The 13,227-nt window shown below is 38.9% G+C and overlaps 1 protein-coding gene across 8 annotated transcripts in view; it reads left to right on the top strand.

The window, feature by feature from the left end:
• Positions 1-13,227, top strand: part of GAB1 (GRB2 associated binding protein 1) — a 94,649-nt gene that overhangs the window by 71,598 nt on the left and 9,824 nt on the right. For 7 of the 8 annotated variants that reach the window (XM_048303176.1, XM_048303177.1, XM_048303175.1 and 4 more), the window contains exons 4-6: positions 883-1,484; positions 3,315-3,400; positions 3,607-3,910. In XM_048303176.1, the coding sequence (XP_048159133.1) occupies positions 883-1,484; positions 3,315-3,400; positions 3,607-3,910 (992 nt within the window). The remainder of the gene's footprint in view (positions 1-882; positions 1,485-3,314; positions 3,401-3,606; positions 3,911-13,227) is intronic. The other variant, XM_048303174.1, reaches the window with a different exon arrangement.

Genomic DNA, 13,227 nt, shown 5'->3' with positions numbered 1-13,227 from the left:
GACTGATAACAGAATTTGTCTGCCTAGAGCACGGTAAATGGGGGGGTTTACAAAGGAAATAAAATTATTATAAGATGGTTACTTTCCATGTAAGTTTACTGGTAGTGGTTAGTACCAGTACTAATGAGTGCTGTTCTCATAAAAGAATTTCCTGAGAAATCAAAAGTAAATTTCTCTGCAACTTTATCTAACAACACTGCCTTCATTTGCATTCAAGACAAAAGCTCTCTGTTGCACATGCAACCTATGGATTTTTTCTCCTCAAAGAACATACTATTTGCCTCCTATTTATGATCTTATCTCTTATTTCTCTTTTCCTTACGTATTTCAAATGAGTCCTATATGGTCAGTATAACTTCAGGCATGCATTTAGGGGGGTTACAAGCAGTCATATTTTTTCCTCTTAACATTTTGTTCATAAGGATTAGAACTAGCAAGTACTGCAAATCCAAGTATTGAACATCTTATTTTTACCTTTAACAAAGCCAATAAAGTGCTGCTAGTTTGCAGCATGGGTTAAAAAAATAAGAATTAAAAAAACCTCCAGCCCCCAAACAAACTCAGCTTCAAACTGGCATCATGAAAATCACTTGCTTTATGAAACATCAACCTGTTGTGGAGCTGTTGGTAAAGCTCCACAACTGTGCTATGTATTTCACATGCATGGATTTGTATGGATATAGCTACTTAGGGTCCTTAGGTACTACTGTTTGTTTAATAATTAAGTTCCTGCACCTCATTTAAAAAAAATAAAAATAAAAAATTGGAAGACACTGGTTGACTTTTTAGTTGGTTACATGATAAACGTTGTGTTTATGATTTGCAATGTTTATTTTTCTCTATGTGTTCATCAACATTCTAATCTCGCAATCTCACATGTAGATCTCATGGTGACTCTGCAAAATCCAGCTCTTCAGAAACAGACTGCAATGATAACCTGCCCTCCCACAAAAACCCTGCTCCATCAGGGAGCAAGCACGTTGTGAACGGCTTCTTCCCGCAGCAGGGCGTCTACGACTCCCCACCTTCCCGCCCCGTGCTGACACTGGCAGACTCCAGCCTTTACAACCTGCCTAGGAGTTACTCCCAGGATGTTTTGCCCAAGGCAGCATCTCCATCTGGGACTGATGCAGAAGGAGAGCAGCATGTTTTCAATACCCCATCAGCAACGTCATTAGACGCACAGATGAGGCACATCTCCATTAGCTATGACATTCCCCCCACACCTGGAGGTACTTATCAGATCCCGCGAACTTTCCCAGAGGGAACATTGTCTCAGACTTCAAAACTGGAGACTATTCCAGACATCCCTCCACCTCGGCCACCCAAACCTCACCAGGCGGCGGATCGCTCTCCTGTGGAAACCTGTAGCATCAGTCGCACTGCTTCCGACACTGACAGCAGCTACTGCATCCCCGCCGCAGGAGCGCCACCCTCGCGCAGTAACACCATTTCAACGGGAGATTTGAATGTCTTCCGGAAAGGTCAGTATTCCATTATTCCATGTGTGGTCCTGCAGAATTTTTGTGTTGAATTATGTGGTACGACGGATACGAATGGGCTGAATGATGTGAGGGGCATTTCTAGCCTGTAGGAACAAGTGTGTAGCCCCTCACAAAGTGATCTGTGTTCACAGTGTTTAAAATACGTAAGAAAGAGGAAAGGATATTTTTAAAGGAAACCATCAGAACAGCAAGGCACAGAACATCGGTAAGGGATGCACATTGCACTGTGGCATTCAGCCTTGGCTAAAAATATTTGAAGATCTAGACATATTTATTTGGTAATGAGCTCATATAACTGAATTCAATACTACCATTATCAGTCTTTCAGAAAGACCAAAGTGAGGTTAGTGAAGGGTGGTCCAGTCTGCAGGAGCTGAAAGTGTTTCATGAAGCTCAGTGGGATATGGTGTATACCCAGAGCTTTGAGATCAACCCTGATTTGATGATCATTGCCACCAGCCTTTCTTTCTGTCCTTGTGATAAATTTGCTTACTGCAGTTTTTAAGTAAAATTAAGGTTGTTCCTTGTGGCCACCTAAACGTTGGTACTCCAGATATGCTGCGTTGTGTATTGTCTTGTTAACCACTCTTGGGCTAAGGGTTTCATTTTCTTTCAGATTTCTGAAGCAGGTGGGTATTACAGTGTTGTTTTTAAAGTGAAATTTTATGCTGGTTAAAGTTGATACTAATGTTAGAGGTGATTTTAAAGGAGAATTGTTTGAAATGAGGGATGAATTCAAGGATTTTAGAGGAGGCAGTATACAGAATAGGTGTGATCATAGAGATGCTCAGATAGTATTGTTCTATTTGTCATTCATTTTGTAGACTGAGTGTAAAATATTGGTGGTTGTTAGTGTTTTAAAATTACAAAGTAACACTCTGAAAGATCCTTATTTTGCTTATTTTTTTGCTTATTTATTTTGCTTATTTTCTCAAAGCTGAGATTATCTGCCTCAGGAAAGTAGTCTTTCTGAAAACACTGTTTAAATTTGGTACTTAAGGACAGAGTTGTTTATCTTTCCTCTGTGGTGAAAATCCCAAAAAAACTTCAGAGGTATTTTTCAGGGCAAGGTGGGGATAAACCCCAGAGTTTGCCCAGTTTCTATGCTGGCATCATGAAGAGGGGCGTCCCTGCCACAGGGTAAGGCAGCCTGCTGCCTGCACGGATGAGCAGCACCTGGGAGCCAGGAGTCTCACAAAGACCCCTGTCCAACAAAGAACCAGCCATGGAGCTGAGGACCTACTTAATGGGGACTGCCAAGATCCAGGACTCCAAAAAGGGAGAGATCTTCGGTTCTGCAGCAGTTCACTCCAACTGAAAGCCCCTGGAGACCACACTGGGGAGCTGAGAAGGGATTCACCTGTTCCTGCAACAGATGGGATCCTGTTGAATCAGCACTTTCCAAGCAAAGGGCATCAGTCAGAAAACCTTTCTCCAGACCTTAAACTGCATCTGCTGTTTGTTTATTTTAGAATAGGTTTTTCATGAGGGCCCAGATTCTCACTCTTACACTAAGTTAGTACACCTGCTCAATTAAAAGATAGACTCTGCTGCTTCTTTAAAAGCAAAAATTCATTTCTCTTTTCTTGCCATGGAAAAACACCACTGTAAGAGCTTCAAGTTGTGACTGATGAGCGCTAAGATTGTTTGTGAACACAGTCCTCTCAAATATAGATAGGGCCACAGTTTCAGGAGGTGTGTTTGTGTGCTCTCAGAAGCAGACAGTAAATAACAACAGTCTCTGGATACCTGTGCCAAGTGACAGGAACAGGGGTGATAAATAGCCACTTTCTCTTCTTGTTTCTTTAGAAATTAGTTCTCAAGACTGTTATGATATTCCACGAACGTTTCCGAATGACAGATCTAATTCATTGGAGGGCTTCCATAACCACTTTGTAAGTATGACTTGATCTGATGAGAGGCAGCAGTGACAGTGCTTGAATGCTCTTTGTTCCTGAGTAACAAAGCAAGCTGTGCAGTGTTTGTGATTTTTCAGTTTCAATAGAATATATTAATCTGAGTAGATTAGGTTAAAAGACTCATATGATTCACAGCTGATTGCATAACTTATTTTGTTAAAGGAAATATATGTTAATTCTAGAAAAACAGAAGCATGTTGACAGTGGGAAGTGTTTCAAGTGAAGAACTAGATGAAAATTATGTCCCAATGAATCCCAACTCTCCTCCACGACAGCATTCCAGCAGCTTCACTGAACCCATCCAGGAAACAAACTATGTACCAATGATACCAGGCACGTTTGATTTTCCATTATTTGGAAAGCAAGTCCCTCCTCCTGCTCACATGGGTTTCAGGTCCAGCCCAAAAACCCCTCCCAGACGGTCGGTACCTGCTGCAGAATGTGAGCCACCGCCCGTGGATCGGAACCTCAAACCAGACAGAAAAGGTGAGGAAAATGTCCAAGAGAAGCTAATTTTTATCATCTAAGAAAATAACATAGCTCTCTCAACTTCTGATTAGTGGCAAATGATCATGTTTTTAGAAATTATTTGGCAAATGATTTTTATCCCATGAGATAACCAAATCACAGGGGAGCCCTAGGAGTATTTTTAACATTATTAAAACATCACAATAACAATGCCAAATAAAGGCATAAGGTTAGATTTTATTGCTGTAGTTACTAATGAAAAAATTTCACTGAATTCCTAAGATTCAGAAGTGTCTCCTTATATATAGAAGACACTCGTGATGCAGAGAGAGAATACAAAGCATTGGGTAGAACACAAATTTATGGCCATAACAATGCTTGGTACAGGATCAGTACACACACTCATTTTAGAGGGCCCCTTCAAATCTATTCTAAAAAAGTAATCTCTTGGATCTGGTGCATAATGTGTTTATTTTACCTTAAAATAAGGGTTATTTGGGTCACCAGACTTCTTAAGGAACCAAGACAATTGGGTTGCAATGTGTCTATGAGAGATACTTGTATAGAGAATCTCTAATAAATAGATTGGATTTTCCAGTTTCTCTAAAATGTTTTATCAGCCATCTTACTAGAAGTACAGGGAAATGCTTAAAGAACTTGTTTCCCTACTAAGTTATTGAGACAAGATAACTTACTTTCTTGTAGAAGAGGGAACTAAAGAACATTAGGTCAAATGTCTGCCCTATTTTGCATTTGAGTAAGTCCTATGTTTGATCTTATGTACTTGAAAAAATTAGTATTTACATTGAGAATGACTGACTTCATTGTGGGAAAGTGTGATGGCAAATATCCAGATGGTCCAAAATATTTGCTAACTAAACCTTTAAATTAGTATTTTTACCACTAAGTGAAAACAGCCTGTAATTAAGGAAAATAGAGTATCACTGTGATAGATGAGCGGTGTGAAATGGAAAGTACCAAGTCTCATTCTGCCTGTCCATCTTCAAAAAGTGAGGCATGGCCTTTTTTAAGACTTTTGGCTCTCTGCTTGTGTTTAATTGTTTCTGTGTTACCAGACAGCAGTTTTGCTTAGTTCTTAAGAAATACTGGACAGGAACAGATTGATGGAAGTTGATACTGGAAAACATTCTCAGAATAAACTGAACTGAACTGATTTAAAATATTTTCCCAGACTGGCTAGTTTGTGTATTTTACTGATAAAATGTTTGACCTTCAAAAGTAATAAATGTATGTGTTGAAAAGCATCTCACTTTTGCTGTTGGCAGCGCAAAGCCACCGCACAGATGTCTGCTGGGGCAGCATCGTTGCTCTTGCATCTTTCTTTTTGGAACTGAATTAGTGTTTCACATTCAGAAAGTGGCATGTAAGGCTCCTGCTTTGCTCCCGTCCTCAAATGCTTTACAGCTAGAAAGACGTATCTAATACCAGGGGAAGGACTTTTAGATGTGCTAACATACCTTCTAATGAGTGTAGAGTTACTGGGTGAAATCTTTGCCTGTAGACTTTTGGAAGATGTTATCACTGTAAAATAATAGAATTGTTTAATATAATTTACAAGAGAAAGTGATTTTAAAGTAAAACTGTCCCTAAAAGTAAATATTGTATAGTAGATGCTTAGGGGCTGAAAAAAAAAGTTTTGTGAATATCTTGAGCTGCCAAGAATGGTAATGATTCTGATTTACCACTGAGGGTTTGGTCTTAGTAACACACACACCCCCCCCCGCCTCACTCTAATTTTATCAAATGCACCACTGCGAGTTTTCCATTGTTGTGAAGAGCAGATCTGATGACACATCAGGATGGTGATATATTCCCATTTCAGTAGTTGAGATCTCCACACAACTCCTTCCAGATATACCTTTGGGAAAATAAAACTGCAGGTTCCTTTGGATTCAATTAGATAAAGCCTTTGTTTAAGTGGACCTTTACTTAACTAAAATAAGTGTGTGCTTTATATTCTTCTGCATTGCTTTTTCAGCTTTCAAGTTCTTGTAGCAGCTTCTATTACCAGTTTGTTTCTGCTTATGTAAATGTACTGCAATGCTCTTCTGCTACAAATTAGTGCACAGAAAGCATCAGAAAGGCCTGTGTGTTCAATAAACCTTTGGCAGACACAGAAGGGGAGGAAATGGAACATAAAATATTTACCTTCTGGCTATTGCTCCTTTAAATGTTGAGGGGGTTTAATATGCCATTGGTTCAAGAACTTCTGTTGAAGACTACCAGTGCTTCTCCCGAAGATTTCTCTAAAGTACTGCAGAGATCAGATGTGTTGGGAGTAAGGTGTTATGAGGGCACATCTCATGTTCTACCAGAAGAAGCTCCTCTATCTTTTTTTTATTGGTTACAGATTGCTGAAAAAACAGTGTTTGCACTGCCTCCAAGCTTTTTGGAAGCTATTAGAAATACCACCACCACCTTTCACATGAGCATTAGCTTTAGCTCAGTCATGTTCTTGTGGGCCAGGGAGGTTTGTTCCATCCAGTGCTAAAAATGCATTTGATAAAGAAATAATGCAGTGAAGCCAGCACATAAAGAAAGGATACACTGCTTTTTGTTGTCAAATGTATGTGTTTAGCACCTCCTCTGTTTTCCTTTTTGTTTAAGGGCTTGCTGCTTACAGGCAGTATAGTTCGACAAGGGTAGAAAATGGAAGGCTCAGTGATGGCAACGTCTCTGTTCTCCCTTTACTGTTCAGTTTTGCCAACCTGAGATGAAACTGAGACTCACTCCCTTCTGGTTGTGCTGTCTTTGAAGAATAACGTGTCAGGCAGCAAGGATCTGGCAGTCTGTCCATCAGCAGTAGTGACTATACCATGTAAGCTCTTCACAGTTCTGATATAAGCAACTGACACTCAGGATAGTTTATCAAATCATAAATACTCTCCAAATTGTTCAGAATAGTTACAACTATGCAGAAGTATAGAGAAGTCGAGATTGTGACATAGGTAAACTAAATGTAGGTTATAGGTCTAAAATTCCCTGAAGTATGTGGACATTCTTCTGAGGACTTGTGCAGCCCAGCTGTGAGAGCCTTAGGCTCTTTGATGTCCCCAGTCTGTTTCTTTTTCCACTGGTCTCTAGGAGAGCTTGGTTTCAGAAAATGGGTTAAAAAGTAATAATGAGTAAAAATATCTACAGCCTTGAGATTACAATACAGATTTGTGTAGTTTCATTTCTCTAGCTCACAGCTGCTTCTGTAAATATGGGGAGCTTCCAGTACTTTCTGGAAGTCTTGAAAGTAATTTCAAAACATAGTGTTGGCCTCCTGCCCCAATAACTTGAATCAAAGCACTTTCTTTTTTCTTTAGAGAAGCATACCAAAAGGTAAGTGATGTATTGCTTGGGACAAAACAGAGAGTGTTTGGCAGATGCTTTTCTGCATTCACCTGTAATTGAATGACAAAAATAATCTCTTTTTTAGTTTGGTTTTTTTCAGGGTGCTGTTTCTTTAGTTACATAGGACCATTGGCTATATTAATTTTTGTATTTCTGCTTTTTGGCTGCTTTAGCTTGCCACAGTTGCATGGATGCTAAATTGGAAGTGTGTTTGCTGGTAAAAGGCTTCAAGCAGAAAAAAATATTGCATCCACCCATGCAGCTGGGTCTTACTCCCTGAATTGTTCAAAGACAGTGACTGGTTCTGACACAGAACAAAAGTGACTTTTGTTGTGATGGTGACACACCTTCCTCAAAATACTGTTTGTCCAAGAAGGAGCAGTACAATTAAAGGTGCCCAAATGCAGCGAGGTGAAGGAAGACTCCCTAGACAGACAAGGCAGCAAAGAACAACCAGGTTCTCTTTTCAAGGGAAAAGTTCGTGGTCAAAAATAAAACTAAAAAGGTGTGAATTGTTTTTTACCGGCCAGGAGGAAGCATTTCAATGATGCAGCATTTGAGAGATGGGTGTGTCTGTGAACCTCTGGGCGTGACAGTGACCCCCTCCTGCCCCAGGATTTGTTTCCATGGCTAGGGCAGAGGGGTATCTCATCTTAAAACAAGACTTTAAGACCAAACAACTACAAAACCAGTTTGTTGGGGTTTTTTAAATAACTGTTTAGGAGCCATCCAGAACAAGTCCTTATAGCTATATAACACCATCCCATCTGTAAGGTTGAAATCTCTTAAGAAATATGTGCTTGTCATCTTGACTGATAAAATACAGTTTTTCAATATCTGAACCAAAGTGTAAAGTCAACAATGGAATTGGTGATGGGGGAGTTTACTTCCTCAGAATCTCAGTTTGATGCCCAACTTACATTTAATCAGTAACTTCTTTCTTCCGTGTCATAGCACGTTTCTACCAAAGTGGGTTTTTTAAGGTTCTGAAAAGAAATACATGAACAGTGGGCATATGGCTGAATTAACAATTCATGGCCATGATGGAATAAAAATCAAAAGTTAAATCTCATTCATTTGAATATAATATATGAACAGAATGAATGAATGAATGAATAAATATAAATGTCATTTTTGTAAATTTTTTGATCAATAATACTTAAAAGCACTTTCTGGGAGAGTTCTGTTTAGCACAGGTCCTAGTTCAGGGTCATGGGGAGCTGAGATAGAACGATGCCCTCAGGATCACTCAGCAGGTTGCTGACAGAGGCAGTACAGAATTTAGGGTTCCCAGCTGACAGCATGGTACTGTACTTTGCTCCATTTGTCTTGAATAGCAACTCTTATTTGTCCAAATATTGTTAGGGTTTAATTGCATTCAAGATTATTTTGAACAATATTTTCAGTCCTAGTTTTGGGTGAGGCAGCACAGATTATTTTGCTGATAGAAAAAATAACCAATAGTTAGTGTAGTGCATTTGAACTTTTTTTTTTTTTAAGGCTTATATTTCAACAAAAGTATATCAGCATCTAATCTGAGAGGCTTCCTAAAACTTAAGTCCACATGATTGCCTTTAAAAGAGACTGCTGCTGCTTGGCCCTTGGTAATTTTCAGCCCAGCATGTGGTAAACTTGGATTTAGAGGCAGTGAGTGATGCACACATTTCTTTTCATGCCAAGAAAATACCCAGTTGCAGCTTGAAAACAAGAAAACAAACAAACAAAAGAAACCAAGGGAGAGGAAGAAAATTCTCATGGAGTTGGAAATCGTGATTGTTTTTAAAAATGTTAAAAATCTTATCTGGTTGTTTCTCTCATAGTTTTTTTCTCATTTAATATGTTAAAAGACATAATTTGTGTGGTTAAACCACAAATACGTGGACTGCTTCTAAAAATGTGGCTGTATCTTTGCCACCACTCCTCATGAGCATCTCCCAGATGGATTAACTTCACAGAGAATTCCAGTTTTCTTTATAAAAGAGCCCAGGCCCACTTTGAAAAGGTAATTGTGTACAGAGCCTTCCCATGGCAGGAAGCACCTGCCACATTCTGGTCCCCATAGGACCCACTGTGATGCTTCTGGATGACTGGAATAATCTCCCATTGTTGCAGTGTAGCATGGTGCTCTACAAATCCCAGGCAAAGTAGGTAGTTGTTAAGGAAATTAAGAACCCTCATTAATCATGAAGGTAGTTATAAATAGCCTGATGAACAGTTTCCTTGTTAGGCACTCAAACATGTAAATATTTAAGTTGGACACTGTGAATATATTGCATGTCCTGATACGGCAGGAGCAGCACGCCATCCTTAAATAAAACTTCAGAGAAACACTTAGAGCATTTGTGACAGCGGGAGCTGACAGTTCTTTTAAAGCAATAATAATTAGGAGCTGGCAACACTGCAATGTTCTACACTATCATCATTGTCTTGCATATTCTTTAATAAAGGTTCACTGAGGCTTTAGGACAAGTAGGCATTGAAAATATGAGAATGGTGATTTCAATCTGCAGCAAGAACTGAAGATCTGTTGAAAAAGAAATTGTAATTTTTGCGATGACTTTTCTGAATAGAAGTATTGTTCATTTTGCTTTTAAGAAATCCATGCATTTAATCTTCTATTCTGTCTTGGAAGCTACACCCCTTGTTCATTCCATTTACGAATTTTAAAAAATTAAGCTTTTGGGGACTGTTTAGGTGCTTCCTCAGAGTTCCTAAAGCAAGTTGAGTACAAAATTATTGATTTTTTTTTTCTTCTTTGTCCTCCACAAGCTCCCATTTAGCTGAAAATTACGCTTCCTCCATGCCTGTACTAAATTACTTGTACAAGTCTAGTTTTTACTTAATGGCTTTAAATGAAGTTTACATAACTCCTTGCTGTGATGCACCAGTCCTTAACTTGCAGCTGTGATTTGTCTTCCAAAACTTTGAAACAACAAATAATTTCAATAAAGATTTCATTTGGATGGCTGTATCACAGCTGCAGAGGAAGCTGCGCTTTGCTGGACACAATGATTGTAACAAAATTAAACATACCAGTTTTCTGAAGACAAACTGCAATACTTCTATACTAGTACTAGGGATGATTAGGGTTAGGGATTAGGGCTAGGGATTTTTTTTTTTAAGTAACTTTAAACTCCAAAGATATGAGGTAGAGCAGGAACAAGAGAACATGGGTAATAATGCTCTATTTTTATTTCTCTTCATAAAATTTTTCTTTTCTTTGCTGTGTCATCAGTTTTTTCAAGAAGACATAGTTTTTGATGCCCGTATTATCATGCTTATCCATTGGTTTTTAACAGGCTTAATGTTAAGTTTTACTTTTCTGGTGAATAATTTAAATTCAGTTATTTTTTCTGTGTTTTGTTTTTGAAGTCTGTTGGACTTCACGAATCTTAGTGCAGCATTAAACTGCTAATCAATAAACACTCCAGAACACTGTACTTTGGTTTTAAAACAGTCTTTGTTATTGAATGCTTTCAGTTCATTATGCTTTGGGGGCTTTTAAAATACAGACATCTAGAGTTACTCACAAATTAGAGCAGTCAAATAGTATTTTGATGATTAATAGCTTTGGTATTCTCTGAGTAGTTTTATGGCATTTGCCAAATATTTTAGGAATACCAGTGAACCTTAGCTGTCAGATCCAGTTGGGCTTCTTCATAATCAGGTATTTTTTCCAAATTCATTCTTAATTTCTGGAGCATTCGAAGTACCAGTTCTCTGTAAAAAGTTACTTTGAGGCGATAAAGATGTCTAAGAAGACTGGAGAGCCTCTCTTTATGTGACTGCTTTTTATATTTCATAACATTGAAGAATAAGTTGATTTCAGTTTGTTTTTATTGTTCTGAAGAGACTATAGTTATCAGCATCCATGTCTTATCACCAACCAGAACAAAGCACATTATTGATATTCCTATTTGTTGGTGGATATTAGTATGGAAATCCAATTGAATGTTGTATAACTAAATACGTGTTTCTAATTAGAAGTACCTTGGCAGGAAACAGTCTTACAAAAACAGAGATGAAAAAGCAAATTCAGGATATTTGTAGAGCTCTGTGTTGAAGACCATGTACTCGGGAATCAGGGTTCACTGGGGTGAGGAAGAGAAGGAAAGCAGGAGTTTATTCTGCAGAATTGAAAAGCAAATAGTAAACCCTGTGGGAGTAAACCAGTGAGTTTCAGCCTTGTTTTTCAAGGAAAAATCTACAGTGATTCTGAGTATGGGAATTCTTGGACCTCAGTGCAAAATTCAGTTCCATCTAATTACGAAGAAAAGGGAGCAAGATGTGTATTTTGTTAATGGAAACAAGAAACTGCTGTTAGTTATTTCTCACCGAAAGCACTTTTGTGTGGATGCAGGGCATTTATGTGGCTTGTTTTTCCTTTTGCTCTCCTCCTCCTATCCCAAGCACAGCACTGCTTTAGCATTCCTACATCTGATCTCCTTGTCTCATGAGGATTAGTCCTGTTGGCCAGGAAGCAGCATTAGCAGATCATGCATTTCTCAAATTTTATGTCACGTTAGTATATTTACCTTAAAACTGTAAGCCCTAAATAGCTGGTATTTAAACAGAAGAGTTGGCCTCTTTTGTGAGTATGTTTGCAATTTCCTGACGTGAAATCCTGTGCCAGCAAGCCATGGAGCAAGCATCCAGTCAGGAAAGAAGTGTCCTTAACAGAAATCATGTTTAGTTTTGGTGTTTCAAAGCAGTAGCCTGAGAACAAATGAATCTCTTCAGCATTATGTCCTCAAAACCAAAAACATTAGGACCCACCTACACTGATGCAGGAATTTACTGCAGTGGGACAACTTTTCTCCCCCCCAATATTATATTCCAAGTGTTTTATGGAAAACAACAAGAGCCAATGCAGAAACCAAAAAGGTTTTACAGTTTAAAGTGTTGTTTGAAACAAACTCCAACACGTGAAATGGACCCTTCTCCCGGTGACTTCACAGACAAAGGCGGCATTGACGTGCCCCAAATGTCAGGAGCAGAATTCGTGCATCTGAGTGCACTCCAGTGCCACAGCCATGATCGCCTGCAGTGCCTGGCAGTTTGTACAAACAGCCATTTGTTAGAAAAATAGACTTCATTAGTGATTTTTCAGCTCAGAGTGCCCTTGTACAATCTGATAGAATGTGCAGAAGCTGAGCTTCTCTCTCATGGCTGTAGCATTTTGCATTTCACAGGTGGTGACTTGACTGAACAGTGAAAACATCTAATTTTCACTTCTTGTTTGGTTGGTTTCACTTGACATAATTTATTTCGGTTTTTTTTCCTGTGTAGGTTTGCATCCAGTGGTGCCACAACATTTATTTCCTTTTCAGTTAGAAAAAAAATAAAATTGCATAAATGATACCTTTTTTTTTCCTTTACCCAGATTTATCCTTCCCAGAATAGGTGTGTAAGTTAAAAGTATTATATTTTGTGAGATGAGGTAAATCTGGGCCTGTGGGAACCACAGGAAATGTGTTCCTCAGTATTGCTGACATTGGAATGCTGTATGGAGCCAGCTCTCCATAGAGCCCTACTGTCACTACACCGATTTGAAGAACAGCCCCGTGACACGTTACCTTTAGTGAGTATTTGTGGATAGAACAGATGAGGGAGACCAGTGTGCTGTACAGGTGGGAAGCACTTTCCCCTCCGTATTTTATTTAGTTTGTTGCTTTTCAGAGACACAGGGGTGTGCCCTTGGGGAAAATTGTCTTTTGAAGTCAGCAAGGGATATTATTAAGGACTTTCAGTGCCCTGGCTCATGTCACTTTATCTTCTTAAATGGGAAAAAACAGGGTGAAAGAATTCTGCGCTTACACAAATACGTAACCTCAGATTTGTGATTTTGATCCCCCCCTCCTCTTTTCCTTTGCCTGGTGCCAGGTCTTTCCTGTTGCACAGTATAAGCTCCTCAACAGAGATTAGGCCTTTTGGTTTTTTGTTTTGTAGGGAGAAAAAAGAAAACACCCTGCACA

The sequence above is a fragment of the Corvus hawaiiensis genome, chromosome 5 (genome assembly GCF_020740725.1).
Source record: "Corvus hawaiiensis isolate bCorHaw1 chromosome 5, bCorHaw1.pri.cur, whole genome shotgun sequence".
NCBI classification, from domain to species: Eukaryota; Metazoa; Chordata; class Aves; order Passeriformes; family Corvidae; genus Corvus; species Corvus hawaiiensis.
This window is presented reverse-complemented; position numbering and strand designations above follow the sequence as displayed.